The sequence below is a fragment of the Adiantum capillus-veneris genome, chromosome 19 (genome assembly GCF_014529385.1).
Source record: "Adiantum capillus-veneris isolate H3 chromosome 19, ASM1452938v2, whole genome shotgun sequence".
Lineage (NCBI taxonomy): Eukaryota > Viridiplantae > Streptophyta > Polypodiopsida > Polypodiales > Pteridaceae > Adiantum > Adiantum capillus-veneris.
In genome coordinates, this window is record NC_140949.1 from 107,398,850 (window position 1) to 107,417,565 (window position 18,716).

Genomic DNA, 18,716 nt, shown 5'->3' on the forward strand with positions numbered 1-18,716 from the left:
ACAAAATCGACAGTCACATTACACGACATCACAGGACATTCAACATTCATTCGGATCTTAGACCATGATTTTTCGGCAATGTAGCTAGCAATCATATCTAGGTCCAATCGGGACCTCATCGATGTCGATTGACTAACCCCTATTGCAACCATGTCTATTCGAGATCAATCAGACCAAAATGCTGCAGTCATTTCGGCTATCAGTTCCTGCACTCACAAGAAGTCAAGAACAAATCAGTATCATTATCAGGAATTCCATTTCATAAAGTCATCAAGCAGAATACTGTCAGCTCTTAGTATCCCTGAAGCTCAAAGAGACATCAGTGACTTTAGTATCAAAATCGAGGCATCTGTTGACAAAGAAGCGGAGTAACTCCCCTCTTGTGCATCCCACTGCACCAGATCTTCGGCCAAGCCGAGTTTCTGGGTTCCGTTTGGAGTAGACTATGCTAAACCAAAACATCGAGGTAAAGTTTCACAATCCGAGGAGTATCTGCTAGGTCCTCCTCCTCCATCCACTTCGCATCAAATGCAGGAAAGTTCTTGAACTTAACCAAGAACCGCCTTCGGACTTTACCTTTCTTCGTATCGTTATGTGCCAAAATCTGTTCATGAACAAGGATCTCCTCGTTTTCTTCCACTTTGGGTTGCTCATCAGGCTCCCCATCATTAGGCACATCACCCTTAATAGGGTTCAAGAGACTCACATGCAACGCATTATGAATCCTCCAAGTATCTGGCAGTTTCAATCAGAAGGAGACATCATTTATCTTGTCAGTGATCTGGAAAGGTCCGTAGTATCGCATACTAAGCTTTGGAAAAAGCCTCTCCTTTCCCTTTTTCTTTCATAGGCGTGCCTTCTCAAAAGTAAGAGCACCCAATCATCCTCCTTCAATTTCAAGTCGCGACGATGGCGATCCGCTGCCTTTTTCTGTCGTTCTTGAGACACTTGCAAAGTCTCGCGAACCTTGGCAAAAGCCGTATCCAAATCTCGCGAATATTCATCCGCTTCAAATATCTAATCTTTATGCTCAGGAAGGATGGAACCTTCGCAGTACTTTCAACAAGCTCACATGGCGTCTTCCCCGTCGAAGAGTGTATCGTGTTATTGTAGGCAAATTCCACCGAAGGTAAGTTCTTTTTCCATTGAGTCTTCTGATCCGAGATACATGACTTCAATAAATCTAAAATCACTGAATTGGCAATCTCAAATTGCCCGTCAGTCTGCAAGTGGAACGATGACGAGAACTGCAACTGCCTGCCAATGTTCTCCCAAATTGCCTTCCAAACCAAACTCATAAATCTGGGGTCTCTGTCGGAGACAATCGTCTCAGACGTGCCATGTAATCGGAAAATCATCGTGATCTTTCTGTGTTCTTGGGAGATCAAAAATGAAATCCATTGCAATACTTTCCCAGGGGTGGGTGGGTATGGGTAAAGGCTGTAACAATCCCTGTGCCTTATGCCTGTCAAACTTGACCTTCTTGCATACCAAGCAACGGCGCACAAACTCTTCCACATCCTTTTTGAGTCTCGGCCCAAAGAAGTATCTCTCTACCCCCTTCATGGTGGTAGCAATTCCGCGGTGACCCGTAAAAGGTGGACAGTGGCATTCAGTCATAACCTTATCCGTCAACGGCTATGTAACGCACAACATAGTCTTTTTCATCAAGTAGCCTTCCCGAAGGGAGTATCAAGGTATTGTCTCCCATCCAGTATCCGTGTGAAAATATCTGCAAAATTTGTATCTGTGTCATACTGATCGACCATATCCTCGAAGCTCCTATGATGTATCGCGAAAACAGCCAGAACCAACGGTTTCCGAGACAAAGCATTTGCCACCACATTCTTTTGTCCCTGCACATGGACAATCTGGAAGTGGAACTGTGACAAGATGTTCGCCCACCGCATCTGCTTTTCCGAAAGCTGCTTCTGTGACAAGAAGTAGCGCAAACTTTGATGGTCTGTAAAGATAGTAAAATCTGCTCCGAGTAGGTAATCCCGCCACTGAGTAAGAGCATGGATAACCGCCAAAAGCTCTTTTTCATAGATCCGTGCTGTCATCTCCGGCCTAGAGAACAAACGGCTGTCGTAAGCTATGACATGGCCATCTTGCATCAAGACCGCACCCAGACTACGACCACAAGCATCACAATATACTTCAAATGACTTCTGCAAGTCCGGCAAAGTCATATCTGGTCGTGTGATGTGACTGTCGATTTTGTACATGTGCTAGATGTGTGTTCCTAGTACATAGGTACTAACAGTCAGTGTCTGCTAAGACGGTTTATGGCTTTTGTCGGTTTTGCAGGCGTAATCGCGGTCGATTACAATGCTTTCAAGCGGGGGGTATGTCACAAAGTGATGATGTGACGGACAGCAGAAACCCTAATTTCTGCCAGAAACCCTAATTTCCGAAAATCGCGGAGGTTGTTATTAAAAATAAAAATAAAAATAAAATAATGACGAGCGACGCGAATCTTGCTTTTTCTCTACGCCATGAGAAAGAGAGAGAACTTGCTTTTAAAAAAACAAAAGAGACTCTCTAAGAGAGAGAGAGAGAGAACTGATGCTTTTTATTTTTAAAAGCTTTTGGGGCTCTGCTTTTGGGCATCCCTTGTAACCTTTAAATTAGTGGTGAGGGCCTCACTTCTCAGAGCATCTGGACGCAGAGTCTGAGAGTGAAACCCTAGCCACTCTCTTGTACTTTGAACTGATTAATATAAAAAGAAATACCGAAAGGGGCGCCAGTCTTTGGGGCCAATATCTCTAGGCACGGAACTCCACCGGGCCAGTGCAAATCTATTGTGATCTGTGAGTTGTTTTGAAGTGGTTATTTGGTGCTGTCGCGATTGATATTTGACTTGGAGTGTCCAAGTCTGTTACAGTGGTATCAGAGCTAAAAGTTTCCATCATCAGAATCTGAGCTGTCTGTAGACGAGTCGTCAGTAGAACTGTCACTCATTGGGCGAGATGTAGCCTTCTTTGCCTTTTTCTTGCCCTTTCCGAAGCTTTGTTTCTTTCTTCGCTTTTTACCTTTTCTATCTTCTTTGCTCGAATCCTAGGAGCTAGAAGGACTATCAGAAGAAGAAGAAGAAGAAGAAGAACTGGGTACTCCTTCAAATCGAACACGCTTCTTGTGTTTCTTTGCCTTGTCGAATGTCGACCGACGACCCAAATATCCCGGGAAGTCAGTGCCTTTCTTCTGCTTTTTGCCGTGCTTTTTGCCTTTCTTTTGCGTGTCAAATAGCTGAGCAATCCGTGCATCAACCACGTTCTCTAGTTCCTTCTCCGTATATTTTCTTGGAGGTAGAAGGTTTCTTGAGAGCGGGTTTCGGGAGTGGTGTTGCGGTTCTTTGCCGGTCCATCTGTACCTCTTCCAAAGAGGTCTGGTTCATATATTTTGCCATCTTCGGGTCCTTGGCAAAATTGAGCATTATCTTTGTTGCATCGTGAATCAATTGACGACGCTCCATCTCTCATTGCTCCGCCTGAGTAGGCCGAGGCGGGCCATACTCTCTGTGTGAATCTTCGTTGTGATCCCAACCCGCATCTCTAGATGCAGAGGGAGTCAACTGATCATTGCCTGAAGCCATAGGTGCCGCGGAAAAAAAAATTCGGGGATCGGATTTCCTGTAGAAGAGAAATCGGCCGTGCTCTGATACCACTGAAACAGACTTGGACACTCTAAGTCAAAAATCAATCGCGACAGCACCAAATAACCACTTTAAAACAATTCATAGATCACAATAGATTTGCACTGGCCCGGCGGAGTTCCGTGCCTAGAGATATTGGCCCCATAGACTGGCGCCCCTTTCGGTATTTCTTTTTGTATTAATCAATCATCAAAGTACAAGAGAGCGGTTAGGGTTTCTCTCTCAGACTCTGCGTCCAGATGCTCTAAGAAGTGAGGCCCTCATCACTAATTTAAAGGTACAAGGGATGCCCAAAAGCAGAGCCCCAAAAGCTTTTAAAATAAAAAGCATCAGTTCTCTCTCTCTCTTAGAGAGTCTTTCAAAATTCGCGTCGCTCATCATTTTCTAAATTTTTTTTTTCTACCTCCGCGATTTCCGGAAATCAGGGTTTCTGGCAGAAATTAGGGTTTGCAGGAATTTTAGGGTTTTTGGCAGAAATTAGGGTTTTTGTTGTCCGCCACGTCATCACTTTGTGATATAAAGTGTGCTTGCTTGCTAAACCTGTCCACAATGGTCCAGATCGCGTCATTTCCGGTTTGAGTTCTAGGGAGGTCCATGATGAAGTCCATGGCAATACTTTCCCAAGGTTCATTAGGCACAGGCAATGGTTGTAACAACCCAGGCGTCTTATGCCGATCATACTTCACTTTTTGGCAAACCAAGCATTCCCTGACATACTTGTCAATGTCTGCTTTAAGGCTAGTCCAAAAGAAATATCTTTTTATTGCTAAGGTCGTAGGGAGAATACCCCGATGACCCGCATAAGGCGAAGCATGTACTTCATCCATGATCTTCTTTCTTAATGGTTCTGCCACACATATGGCCTGATGGTGGTAGAGATAACCGTCCCGAATGGAATAGGGAAACTCATTCTCTCCACGATGTAGCTTTCCCCAAACGGTGGAGAAGTCTGGATCATTCGGATACAAATCTAGTAGTGCTTCTAATTCTTGATGATATACCGAAGTGATAGCGTTCACCCTTGGCCGCCTAGACAATGCGTCCGCGACCACATTCTTACTCCCAGCCGTGTGAAGGATCTGGAAGTGAAACGTAGACAAAAAGTTTGCCCATCTCATCTGCTTCTCAGATAGTTTCCTTTGCGTAAGAAAATACCGCAAACTCTGGTGATCAGTCTTGATCACAAAATCCGCTCCTAGAAGATAGTGCTTCCAGTTGGATAAGGCGTGAATCACAGCCGTGAGTTCTTTTTCGTAGATTGATGCATGCAACTCTGCATCCTTAAGCCGTCTGCTTTCGTAGGCCACTGCATGGCCTTCTTGGTTTAGCACTGCTCCAATGCAATCGCCTGAAGCATCGCAGTGAACCTCAAATGGTTTCCTTAAGTCAGGCACTATCAGAATAGGTCCATGGCTTAGCAAGTAATTGAGCGGATCAAAAGCTCCTTGTTGTCTTGATCCCCATCTGAAAGGAATCTTCTTCTTTGTCAAATCATGAAGTGGTCCTGCTACATGAGCAAATCCTCGGACAAACCTTCGATAATACGAACATAATCCCAGGAAGCTACGTACATCATGTACCGTAGTGGGAATAGGCCAATCTTCTACCACTTGGATCTTGGCAGGATCCATACTCACTTGATTGTGAGAGACTATATGGCCGAGATAGTGTATCTCTGAGAGAAAGAACTCGCTCTTCTTTGCATTCACATGCAACTCATGCTTTCGCAATTCTTGAAACACTAGGTCCAAGTGCTTCCGGTGTTCCTCTTCTGACTTAGAGAAGATGAGTATGTCGTCAAAGAATACTTCCGTAAAAGATCGATACGGGCTGAAAATGCGGTCCATCATGCGATTGAACGTCGCAGGAGCATTGGTCAGGCCGAAAGGCGTTACCAAAAATTCATATAGTCCAAAGGTTGTGCGGAAAGCAGTCTTATGGACATCCTCAAGGGCGATCCGTATTTGATGATACCCACTCTTTAAGTCTATGCGACTAAAGACACTTGCACCTTGCAACTTATCAAGTATATCATCAATCCGAGGGATCGGAAAGCGATTCTTGATCGTGATCTTGTTTAAAGACCTATAGTCTATGCACATTCGAAACGTGCCATCTTTCTTCTGCACCAGTAGAACTGGAGAGCAGTAGGGTGAAGCACTTGGCCGTACTAACCCTTTCTCTAGAAGCTCGTTGACTTGCTTCAAAATTTCCTCTTGCTGAGCAAGACTCACCTGATAAGGGGGTTGATTGGGAGGCGAGCTACCCGGTATGAGGATCTATGCGGTGATCTTCCGGGCGTACCGGAGGTAGTTCATCAGGGAGTGTTTCCGTGAAACAATCTTTGTACGTTTCAATAAATTGAAAACGCTTAATTTCCAGACTAGAGAGTGGATCCCCACTAGTTTTATCCTTCTCACGTGCAAAAATCAAGTAAGCAGAAACACACTTCTTCATTTCTTTCTTAATGGAGATATGACTTACAATTGGGAACTACCAATCTCCTACATCAGCAGGAATCTTTATTTTCTTACCCCCATGATCAAAAGTGAGGGTCTTTTCCACATAATCGGGGATAGGTGTCATGTGGAAGTGCCATGGCATACCCAAGATGATATCACATCCCTCGATGGGTGCCATCAAAAATGATTCGCGGTCCTTGTACTCGCCAATCCGAAGATTGAGCTGCCCTTGCACGGGAGTTGCATTGGTTGTCAACCCCTCGAATGCCAACCCGGATGTAACCGGTGTGCCAAGCTGAGCCGGTGTGAGACACAAACGTTCCGCAGTATCCAGGGAGATGAAGTTATCCGTGGATCTTGGATCATAAAGAATCAGTACTCGCTGGTTGTTCAGAGATCCCCAGCCCTTCAGAAGCTGACGCTTCCCCTTCTCCGTTGCAGTGTTTCCTTGAACATCTGGAATTGAGTTCGAGCTTGGTGGAGCGGGTTCCTTCCTTGCTTTATCTTGCCTCGTAGAGGCTTGTTCTTGCCGTTGCTGCTTTAGAGGGTAGTCCGGCTTCATATGTCCTTTCTCTCTGTAACAAACTTGGACACTCCAAGTCAAGAATCAACCGCGACAGCACCAAATAACCACTTCAAAACAATTCACAGATCACAATAGATTTGCACTGGCCCGGCGGAGTTCCGTGCCTAGAGATATTGGCCCCAAAGACTGGCGCCCCTTTCGGTATTTCTTTTTGTATTAATCAATCATCAAAGTACAAGAGAGCGGTTAGGGTTTCACTCTCAGACTATGCGTCCAGATGCTCTGAGAAGTGAGGCCCTCACCACTAATTTAAAGGTTACAAGGGATGCCCAAAAGCAGAGCCCCAAAAGCTTTTAAAATCAAAAGCATCAGTTCTCTCTCTCTCTTAGAGAGTCTTTTGCTTTTTTTAATAGTGAATTGTTTTGAAGTGGTTATTTGGTGCTGTCGCGGTTGATTCTTGACTTGGAGTGTCCAAGTTTGTTACACTCTCCACAGTAGAAGAATCTTCCTTCCTCTCTGAAGGTTTGGAGTTGAGTAGGAGAGAGATACTTAGTTCGCTTGCCATTGCCCTCTGGCTTCTTAGAATGATCATGGTCCCTAGATGGAGGACGTTTTCTTCCTTGGCCCCCTTGGTCATCGTAGACCTCTCTTTGTCTTGCACGGTAAGTGCTATGCTCCATTTTTCTGGGTGTCCCGGTTGAGTGCAAATCCTTAGCAATGATTGCTAACTCCATCATCCTCTGAAGAGTGTCATGCGGATACACTTTCATACTCTTTCGAAGCTGCGGTTGGAGACCCGCTTCGAACTTTCGTTTCTTTTCCTTGTCGGCAATCTTCATGAAGGGAGTGACCTTCAGAAGAACCAACCAATACTTGTCCACATAGGTAGTGACTCTCTCATGTTCCCCCTGGGCGAGCCAGTCCCATTCCTTACGTATCTCCTGCTCGAAGTCAGGCGGAAGAAACTGTTTATAAAATTCAGATTTGAATGTCTCCCAAGTTCTGGCCTGAGAACCTTCCAGAATCTTGGCTAACCACCAATTACTTGCCGTTTCCTTGAGGTGCATCCCCACATGGCGCAATTTGGATCTTTTTGTGAAGTGCCCATTGGTAAAGGCGACTTCAAACTGTCTGATGAAGGACAATGCTTTGGAGATATCTCTCCGCCCGTTGTAGGTTTCGAACTTGATGTCCTTGTCGCCCGATTTGAAGACTCTCATGCGATGTTGAGACTTGCGACCATGCTTCTTGAATCGAGGCTTATCTTTGGGTTGATGTAGGGTAGTAGTAGTAGCGGCTTCCTTCTTCTGACGAGACGATCGAGAAGTAGAAGTATAATCAGGAGAGTAAGATGAAGATGAGATAGAGATGTCCTTGCTCTCGTCTAGCAAAGAGAGCGCTTTTTCCTGGCCTTTCCTTGGAGTAGGCCGTTCATTCCGATCCGAAGATTCTTTGTGCACCTCGGCACGTTCTTCTTCTCTTTCCTCTTGTGGTCTCACGCCAACAGTGTGGTGTGGATGCCCGGCTGCATCGGTTCCATTCGTTCTCTTCATTTCGCCCAAGAGCTTTTGGACATCTAGCAGTAGTAAGATTTGTTGCAAATCCACAAGCTGTGCTCGCACTTGTTGAGAAGACTCAAGGGCCAGTCTAGCATCTCTCTCTAGTAGTATTCTACAAGGTGTGCACAAAGGAGACTGATTTGGTAAGCGCCTTAATCTCCATAGAAGGGGCAACTAGCTCTGCTCGAATGATAGCGTAGCGTACAAAGACCTTCGCTCTGATCAATTGAGAGATCATAGATACCAAGGGCCTCTCCATACGTCTCCAACCATCCTAGCCAATGCACCTTATACAACATAGCTGAGGCTATTAAAGTATCAAAAAGCCATAACTTTGTCCGAGGTTTTTGGAACTAAACCTGCGAACATATCTTCTCCAAGCCTTCCAAGGCCGCATAAGCTCTAGTCAGTCTAGTCTTTGCTGCTCTCCCCAAAGCAAACCTTTGCGCATTGAAGACAACCCCAAGGTAAGTGTATGCATCTATATACTCTACAATCTCCTCACCATATGTGAAAGCCGGTGCTGATCTCCTGATCCACTATGTTGTGGTGTTGAACACCATAACCTTGGTTTTATTAATGTTTACTGACAATCCATATCCTTTGCAAAAGTGTGTAACGATCTAACTGTCACTGCATAGTACATATCCTCTGGTGAGTCAGAGATCAACACAATATTATCAGCATATAATAACAATGGGATCCATGTCCCTGCCTGTTGGGCACCTCTATCACCCTCTTTATCAATGTAATCAGACACCTCATCAACATATATACCAAATAGAGTAGGAGACCATTGGCAACCTTGTTTCATCCCAAGGGTAGAGTGAACTAAATTAGATATCCCCTCTGGGGTGCGTACATGTCCCGCCACTGATCTGTATAGAGCCATAATTCCCCAAATCAACACAATGGGCATCCCCATCTCGTGCAGTGTGCGCATCAATTGAGCTCTTGATACTATGTCAAATGCTTTGCAGAAATCCACAAATCTACAATAAATCCATCTCCCATGTGACCTGCCCTGCTCAATGGAGGCGAGTGTGATTGCTATGTCTTGGGACTACCATTACCGGTAGAGCAACACTGTTTGTCGACTATTCAAGAGCTTATGGATCATGCTGGGGTCGGCTACAACCTTATGGAAGAAATTTAACCCTAGTTTTGGTGCAGATTTCAGATGTGAACCCAGTCGTCTTTTTGAGTTCGATTGATGTCGGGAATGCCTTTTCAGTTTGAATTAGCAGTTTACTGAATTTTGTTTGAGAATTTGTTTGGTGTTCTTGTTTGGAATTTGTTTGAAATAGATGGTATCAGTTTTGAACCTGTCTTGGTGCCGATTTGAATTGTTTTGACTCTGGTTTTAAGACTGGTTTCAGTGCTTGGTGATTACTTTTGGGCGGAGTAGTGAGACATGCTGTTTTGGTATTGTCTAAACCTCAGAATGACGCAGTCGGGATGCTTGGGGAGTGTTTTGTTGTATATTGGAAAACCTGCGATCGACACAGACGGGATGTTTGGGGTGCGTTTGGTTACGTCAGTCCTCTGAGCTCATGGCCCAGACCTTTTCCTACGGGGGGAGTGACGAGGCGGTTGTTGAGTAGCTTCATATCGCAGACCGCCTGTTTTGGGGGAGTCCTGAACAGTGTTGTTCGTTGTGTCTTGTAACATGCATATGTAAGCATTTGTGTTGTATTGTGAAGTGCCAACCATTGAATATTCCTAATTGGATGCGATTGCTTGGGTATGTAATTTTGGTACATCAAGACACCTATTGGATATCAGCGCGGCTTGGGCGTGATGACTAATTTTACTACACCCGAATGTCAAGAGCTTCGATCTGGAATGAGAATATACTCCTTATTGGATGAGATTCTTCTTGAAAGCCAACGATCCAGGATATCAAGAGCTGCAATTTGGAATGAGAAACTGATTGTTTCTTGGAATGTCTCTCGGGATGACCCTCGAAAATTTCTGAACTAACTTGAGTTGCTTTGCTGATATACGGTAATCACGGATGATTACTTTCTTTCAAGAAGGGGGATGTCACCAACTGCTGACATCTCAAGCCACTGAAGAATGGAGCCAATCTGTAGATCCTGACTAAGGAGCCTAAATCCTAGAAGAATAAGAAGCATCAGAAGTTCTTACCAACTTACAGATCCTCGACGAGTGGGGCGAACTCGTTAAAGTTTTACCAACTTATGGGACTGCGTCCATGGGGGCCCAAGTCACTAGGGAATAAATGGCGTTCACATTGATGACGTGGCAGAGCTGTACGGATCACCCGCAACTTGCGTTGAACTGTTGATGTGGCAGATGTACGGAGCTCCGCGTTGTACGATGATGGTGCTGACATGGCAGTTGTACGGATTTCTTGCTTTTGCACTAGCTAATTTGGGTTGTGCTTTTGAACCCATATGCTTTTGAGTTTGTAGCCTTTCATGTAAACTTCTTTTAGAGGCCAAGGGTCTTAAAATATGACCCCTGGCCTCACTCTGGCAGTCTACCTAGGGGGATTGCAAAGCAGAGGCATGGGGGTTGTACCATGTTGAAGCAATATAAAGAAATATGGAAAGGGGCGCCAAGGTTTGGGGCCAGTGCTCTCTTGGGGTGGATCTCCGCAACTCTGTGCCTCGTGTGTCGTGCATCTCTTTTAGTTTAGTTGTTATTTGAAGTGCTTAAAGTTGTTCGATCTGTTCTTTTCCGTTGGCACGTGGTGCCCGTCCCTGTTACACGCTTTCATTGTGGTTAATTGCTTAGACAGACAATACTCTTGTAATGGTGATGACAGTCTAATTGTGTATCGATTGCACCGGTCCTCCAAGGGATTCAGGGAATCAACTTGAAGAAAGATAGCGAAGGGTTGATGTCGAGGAACCTTTGGTTGTAGTCTTCCATGATCTCTTTGGCAAGCATCTTAAAGTTGCCCCATTTTGACAAGATCCGGACTTCAAATAGAGAAGTCATAGAACTGTGTGCAAAAATTGTCTTGAAAGCTTGCCATGTCCTTGGAACGTCCGGTTGTGTCGCGATAGAACTCCACCACGCATAGCATTATCCTTTAGTTGCTCCAGAAATCTTTGTTTCTTTTGTGTAATTTCCGAAGGGATAGATGTTGTTGAATTGTTGTAGAAACTGCAATTCTTTCTTCCAATCTTTCACTCCAGAAGAAGTGAAAAATTTGACTGTCGTGTTGCCTCCTTGAGATCCTTTGGTTGGTTAGGTGCATACCCTGGATATGGATAATAAGGATATCCATATGGGCTCCATCCATTGTACGCAGGTGGTGGTAGTAGTGGGGGAGGTGGTGGCAACGACGGTGGCAAAGGTGGTTGCACTGGATCAGGGCCAGACAGTTGCACCATGTTCTTGAAGACTCCCCCAATTGGAACAGACAGCTGTGAAGGTTGCTGGTTGAAAGCTCTCGTAATTTCTGGTGTTGGAGGAGGTGGGACTTTCTAGGGCATTAGAGGGGGTAACATGTAATTCAAAAACTGTTGGAAACTCTGCGGCATTAGGAGATTATGTCATGAAGCTTGTTGAGAAGAAACTGCAGGTACTCTGCCGAATCCATAAATGCCATGATGCTCTGTCTGTTCTTGGTAGGATTGGTATGCTTTGAAAAAAGCACACCACTGGAGCTCAATGTAACGGAAGCGCACCACGTGCCAGCGGAAAAGAACAGACCGAACAATCTTTTAAGCACTTCAAACAACTGAATTGAAAGAGATGCACGACACCTGAGATGTGGCGTGGCGAAGTTCCACCCCAAGAGAGCGTTGGCCCCAAACCCTGGCGCCCCTTTCGGTATTTCTTTATATTCCTTCAACTCAGTTCCAACCGGCACTTCCTTGCTCTACACTTCCACACGGGGAAAATGTGCTAGAGAATTAGTCCATGGCACATAAGGCCCTAGGCCCAAAAGCAGCTACATGGCAAGCATGTGGTCCAAAAGCCTTGAGCCCAAAAGCTGCCAGCGCGGAAATCCGTACAACTGCCATGTCACGAGCTCTCAATGCAAAATGCGGACTGTCGTACAGTCCGCCACGTGGCATGTCAGTGCAAAACGCGGGGTGTCCGTACAGCTGCTGCCACGCCATCAATTCTCTACGCAATGATTTTTGAGAGAGTGTGTGTGTTGGTCTTGCTTTATTTTATTATGAACCCGAGGAACTTGGGCCCCCATCAGACGGGGTCCCATAAGTTGGTAGAAACTTCTTTAATAATTTGCTCCGCTCGGTTAGGAACTGCAAGTTGGTGAGAACTCGTGCTTCTTCTATGGTTTCTAGGGTTTAGACCCCTTAGCCAGGATCTGTAGGTTGGCTCAGTTCGTTAGTGGCTTGACACATCAGCAATTTTGTGACACGATGCCTTGAAGTATTTCGTAGCTTATATGAATGTTGTTGCGATTCTGGTGTAATGACTGAAATGCTTTGGTATACTTTTTAATCAAGTCAGCCCAGCTTTAAAGCTTTGAAAATTGTATTTTATGGAACGATCGAGGAGTTCCATTGCTACTATGGTTAGGTATTTGCTGCTAATCTAGAACTTTGTAGTTCATTGATGCACCTTAATGGGACTGTCAAAATTAATTCATTATGTTATCTTACCATCAAAAACGTTGTATTTCTTTGATTCGCCTTAAAGGATTGTCATTTACACAAACAATTATAAGTTTTGCACTAAAAGTAAACTATTTATGTGAAATCTCCCAAGATTCTTCACTACAACCTTTGCTCCACCAACATGAGGTTTTGAAAGAACTTGCGCAATCACAATTTGAACCCAACACAACCACCGGATTGGAACGCGAGACAGATTCGATAACCAATTGCATGGAATGGTCACATTGTCATACATTTGTGTGGCTCTATAAAGCGAGAGCATTTTTGCGATGCGATGTGAGAGCATCTTTCCCGATGCAATCACTTGTGCTAGCATCTTGAAGCTCCAACCTTTTTAAAGAGGATGCGAAGCAACACCCCCCCCCCCCCCCCCCCCCCCCCCCCGCCCCCCCCAGAAAAAAAAAAAAAAAAAAAAAAAAAAAACCTGATATGCGCCCTTGCTCTATCGTTGCAACCGGTGCAAGACCTTAATTTCAGTTAAAAGCATCTTCTCAATTTTTTCGATTTAATGTTTCTTTTAGTGCTAGGCTTCATTATGGCCGAGTCTGCCCTTGATCTCCGGAGTCATGACAGAAACTCAGTACATGCTCCTCTGTGTGTGTGTGTGTGTGTGGTCTTTGTCGTGTTTGGGAGCATATGTTAGTACCTAGTTCTACACCCACTATTGAGCACTGACGACGCTAGTGGGGATGTCGTGGTATTTAGTCAATATTATCCATGATGGAGCTGATGGTTATATTGTCTTGTGGGTGACTACCATGGGTCTATACCTTGCACTTTCCTTAAAGAGTGAATCTGGGCTTATCCTGGATTCATCCAGGTATATATAACATCTTCTCAAAATTCCGTATAATAAGCGATTTCACAGATTGCATTAGTAGAATCTGTGTTGATTCTCCTCTATTTTTATTTATTTTTATCTCCTACTTCATTGACATTAAAGTATGTACTTGGTAGGTAAAATATAGTTTTTGATTTGGCCCTCAAATCAAGGCATACATTTCTGTGATTTGGCCTACATCTCGTTGTGGTCCAAGAGTCCTCTGGTGCTGACACAGCGTCGTTAGTTTATATATGGGTTTTGGTGATGGTTACGCCTGGGAAGGGAACTGTGTACAGGTTAGTTCATGCACAGGGGTGTTTCTGGATTAAGTGACACATCAATGAGCTCTCAGCTGATTGCAAAGTGAGGATCTCTTTTGGATCTTAAAGCACGTTATTAGAAACAAAACTGTTTATCAGCACCATTGGGAATTTCTTAATGACAGACGGCTTATCCTGTACACAGTTTAGTGGTGTAGAAGTTGTATGTTAGTGCTTGTTTGCCTGATTTCTTTGTATAGTGAATATATGATAGATTTGGTGTCACTGAATTTGCTTCATGCAATGCAGTATCAAGAAGATAAGATGATAGCAAAAGAGGCAATCAAAGCTGCAAAGGTGTGTTGGTCATTAAGATTGAAATAGCTTTGATTGAAAGTAAGATATGCTTATTTTCTCAAAAAGAATTGTTGGACCAGATCAATATAACATCAACTTGGACTTTCGACATGTTCAAAGATGCCCTTGCTGATGCAGGTGACTTGGGGACGATAGATGAATCAAACCTTAAGGTTAGTTTCAGTTGTGTGTAGTCATATTCAATGTCCTTGCTGCAGTAATGCAATTTTGAAGTCAACGAGACAAAGGATTTGTGGGTCTGTGCCTTGGAGTATGGTTCGAATCACTCTGTTGAAAGTACTGTTAACCAGGTATACGTAGATGTGAATTATGATATCATCCCAGCCGCGTGCTCAAAGAGTGAAGACCGATCCTTCAAGAAAATTCCATATCATGTTTGAGAATGTTTAAATGCTGTTTCAAGTGGTCAAGTCTTTGCTGTGTGTATGTTTTTGTGAGAGAAATTTTTAGTAAAAGTATCTGATATTTAGTTCTTTGGTGTACTGACATGCACTTTCCAGATCATATTTGAGGATCTACTAGACAGAGCAAAAGAAAAGGAGGAGAAAGAAGCTAAAAGAAGGAAAAGGCTGATAGATGAGTTTAATGAGCTTCTGCATGCTGAGAAGGTGTGTTCCTCTTCCTTGGTTTTCATTAGAAGGAAAGCCGTTTGTAAGTCAAAAGAAGACTTGTTGAGGCTAAAGCATTGTCAAATTTGCGGTATGTTAATTTTACAGTCCATAACAGCAACTTCTAGCTGGGAAGACTGCAGGATGCTGTTGGAAAATGCTCCAGAATTTCGGTAATTTAGCCTGTGTATCATGATATATAGGTGATGTATCGTAAGGATAAATCCTATTTGTTTTTTGTAGAGCTTTGACGGATGACTCCTGTCGTCAAGAACTCTTCGAAGAGTACGTGGCGGCTTTGCAACAAAAGGCCAGGGAGAAAGAGAAGAAACGGGAAGAGGAGAAGGTAAGGCTAGGCAAGTGATAGGATTCCATGGTTTGTACTACAATTTATCTGTAGAGATTTTCTCAATCTATAGCATATGACTGACAGGTGTCCTACTTTGTTTGTTTTCTGGAATTTATCTTCTTATGGGAATGAGTTGACATTGTTTATCATTTCATCATCTTTTGAGAACTCAAGTGTTTTCTCTTTATGATATTTCTTGTCAGGCCAAAAAGGAGAAAGAAAGGGAGAGAGAAAAGGAAAGAGAGAGAGAAAAGAGGAAGGAGAAAGAGAGGAAAGAGAAGGAGAAAGAGAAGGAGAGAGAGAGGCAAATCAGGAAGGAGAGTCAGGCTCTTGCTGAGGCTTCTGAGAAAGAAAAGGAACGATCAAGCAGAAAGGACCGAGATAATGTTGCTGATGCTAGTGAGAAAGAGAAAGATAAGCCAATCAAGAAGGAGAGAGAGACTCCTGCTGATGTGGTTGATATTGGGAATAATTATGTCCAAAAGGAAGAAAGAAGAAAAGATAAGGAGAAGGATCGAGATCGTGAGAGGGAAAAGGAACGGAAGCATAGAAAAAGTCATCGTAGCAGGAGTAGTGATGATGGAAGTTCAGGAAAGGAAGACAGAGAGGAGGTAAAAAGGTCTCGCAAGCATAGTAGTGATAGAAGAAAATCATCTCGAAAGGTTGGTTCTTTGTACTTATATGTGGTCTCTTATCTTAGTTTTTTGTGTGCTCGTTATTTGTGTGCTTGTTATTTGTGTGCTTGTTATTTGTGTGTGCCAATTCTATATCTATAGTTATTCATTGCTTTGGTGTACTTGCTGCTTCAGCATGGTTATGAATCCAATTCGGACAGCGAAAATAGACATAAGAGACACAAGAAAGATCGTGATGCTTATCGGAGAATCAGTGGAGCTGATGAGCTGGAAGACGGAGAGCTTGGAGAAGACGGGGAGATTGAGTGACAACGGATCCTCTCTTCTTAAACAGCTGTAGATCCTCAGCCTTGTCCTTGTTTGGTTGTCTCATATGTCTACTTTTGAAGTGAAGCTCATTTTTTTAATGATAAGATAATAGTGTCAAGCATTCTATTTGAACTGTAATCGGTGCTTTTGTTAAAGTTTTTGAAGTTGCTTTGTTGTGATGGGTGGCAGAGTCCAGGTTTCTTTCGGAATCTAGCAGTTATTTATTAGTCCGGACTCGGGCGAAGCATGGAGGTTATTCCACGAACATTCACCACCACCAACGGTCACCTCCATTGAGACATGGGGGGAATATGCCACATCTCTCTACACAGCATTAAGACAACCACCTCTATCGGACCCACTAGAGACATGCCCGGAGACATGTTCTTTCTTTACTGCCAAAAGGGTAAGGAAAGCTATTGACAGGATGAAAACAAGGAGAGCACACGATCATGATGGTCTGGTAGCAGAGCACTTCATCCATGCCAGAGATATGCTTGCAGAGCTCCTGACTATGATGTTTATTTTGTACTAATATGTCTACTTTTGAAGTGAAGCTCATTTTTTTAATGATAAGATAATAGTGTCAAGCATTATATTTGAACTGTAATTGGTGCTTTTGTTAAAGTTTTTGAAGTTGCTTTGTTGTGATGGGTGGCAGAGTCCAGGTTTCTTTCGGAATCTAGCAGTTATTTATAAGTCCGGACTGAGGCGTAGCATGGAGGTTATTCCACGAACATTCACCACCACCAACGGTCACCTCCATTGAGACATGGGGGGGATGTCAGGCGCTTGATATGTTTTGAGTCTATTTACTTTCATAATTTTAAGGCTTGAAAAATAGACTCGAAAACATATAAAGTGCCAAACGTCAGATGGAGGGGGAAAATACTTCTCCAATGAGTTCAATGGTTTTCTTAAAAAGTATGACTTCACACGCAGTTTTCGTGCGGAGTTTGGAAGAATAAGCATTAACAGAAGTTTCTAGAGCGTTGATGAATTGGAAGAATATATCTCATTAGTTTTGGGATGAGGCTATTGCTACAAGTGTTTACATTATGAATAGGATCCGTATTGCTACAGTACACGATATGATCTCATTATTTTTGGGATGAGGTTGTTGCTATAGATGTTTACATTATAAATAGGATTTGTTTTGCTACGGTATATGATATGGCATCGGAAGAGAAGTTTTGTGGTGAAAAATTGGATATGTATCGGATTTAAGTGTTTGGATGTGTTGCCCAAGTGCATATGTCAGCTAAGTTGAGAAGTAAGCTTGGTTCAAAAGCAAAAGAATGTGTAGTTATTTGATTTTCCCTAGAGTAGAAAGGATATAAATGTTACAATCCTATCATAGGTAAAGTTAGGGTGAGCAAAGGTTTTTTTTAAAAAAAAAATGAAATAGGAAGTTGGTATGTTGATGTGTAGGGGCTGATGTAAGAGATAATATGGTAGCAAAAAATACAAGTACGTAGTCATAGGTTTTGAGTGGGCTGCAAGGGTCACCTAATGCAGGATGGTGAGAAGCCATGGAGTGACATGAAAGAAAAAGTCATGCTAGCTCGTCAAGTGTATCAAGAGAAGGGAAGAGAAAAGGAGGTTGATATCCTTCACCTGCCAAATTTGAGTCCTGGTCATGATGAATGTTGACATTGAAGTGATCTTGGACTATGCAATTATGAGAGAGTAAGAAATAGTGTGCAAAGATTGACTTATAACGGTTATGTGGCTCATCATTGTGCATATATAGCAAGGATTATACAAGTAGTAGAAACCACTTTTTTTTAAAGATGCTTTCAAAGATGAGAAATGGTGGTATATTATGGATGAGGAGACGGTTTTCCTTGATGACAATGAAACATGGGAATTCGCACCATTACTAGTGGGAAAGAGGGGAATCGGATGCAAATGTGTGTACAAGATAATGCACAATTGTAATGGCATTGCAACTAGGTACAAGGCAAGGCTTGTGGTGGACAATGGTTATGCACAAAAATATGGGATTAATTATTAGGATAAATTCAATCCTATAGGAAAGATGGCTACCCTATGCTTGTTTGGAGTGGTTGAAAATTTAGGATGGGTGTTGAAAGAAATGGATGTAAAGAATGCTTTCTTAAATGTAGGCTTGAAGGAAGTTGTGTATATAATACCACCACAAGCTTATGTGAGTATGAGACTATGTGATTTTGTCTGGAGGTTAAAGAAATTCACTTTATGGTCTGAAGCAAGCACTTAGAGCTTAGTCTGAGAGGATTGTGGAGTTTCTTGTGTCTTTGGGTTTTGAGATGTCTAATGCAGATCAATCATTGTATGTGCAAAAGAATGAAGTAGGAATTGTGGTGATATGCATCTATGTGGATGACTTGATTGTTAGAGGTGAAAATATGGCTGAAGTAGAGGGTGTACAAAATCTACTTGTGTACAAGTTTGAGATGAATTATTGGAAGACTTGCAATATTTTTTGGGCATTGAAATTGTTTGCACAACGGAGGGTACATAGCTGTAACAAAGACAATAT

General features: G+C 43.2%; 1 protein-coding gene across 3 annotated transcripts in view; it reads left to right on the forward strand.

The window, feature by feature from the left end:
• The window catches only part of LOC147434617 (pre-mRNA-processing protein 40A-like), a 39,698-nt gene extending 22,339 nt beyond the window's left edge, over window positions 1-17,359 (forward strand). For 2 of the 3 annotated variants that reach the window (XM_086491071.1, XM_086491072.1), the window contains exons 22-29: window positions 14,223-14,270; window positions 14,351-14,443; window positions 14,792-14,899; window positions 15,008-15,072; window positions 15,143-15,245; window positions 15,452-15,910; window positions 16,058-16,219; window positions 16,382-16,788. In XM_086491071.1, coding sequence (XP_086347197.1) covers window positions 14,223-14,270; window positions 14,351-14,443; window positions 14,792-14,899; window positions 15,008-15,072; window positions 15,143-15,245; window positions 15,452-15,910; window positions 16,058-16,192 — 1,011 coding nt within the window. In that variant the 3' untranslated portion in view covers window positions 16,193-16,219; window positions 16,382-16,788. Of the gene's footprint in view, window positions 1-14,222; window positions 14,271-14,350; window positions 14,444-14,791; window positions 14,900-15,007; window positions 15,073-15,142; window positions 15,246-15,451; window positions 15,911-16,057; window positions 16,220-16,381; window positions 16,789-16,853 lie in introns of those variants that run through there. The other variant, XR_015185371.1, reaches the window with a different exon arrangement.
• The last annotated feature ends 1,357 nt before the right edge of the window (window positions 17,360-18,716 follow it).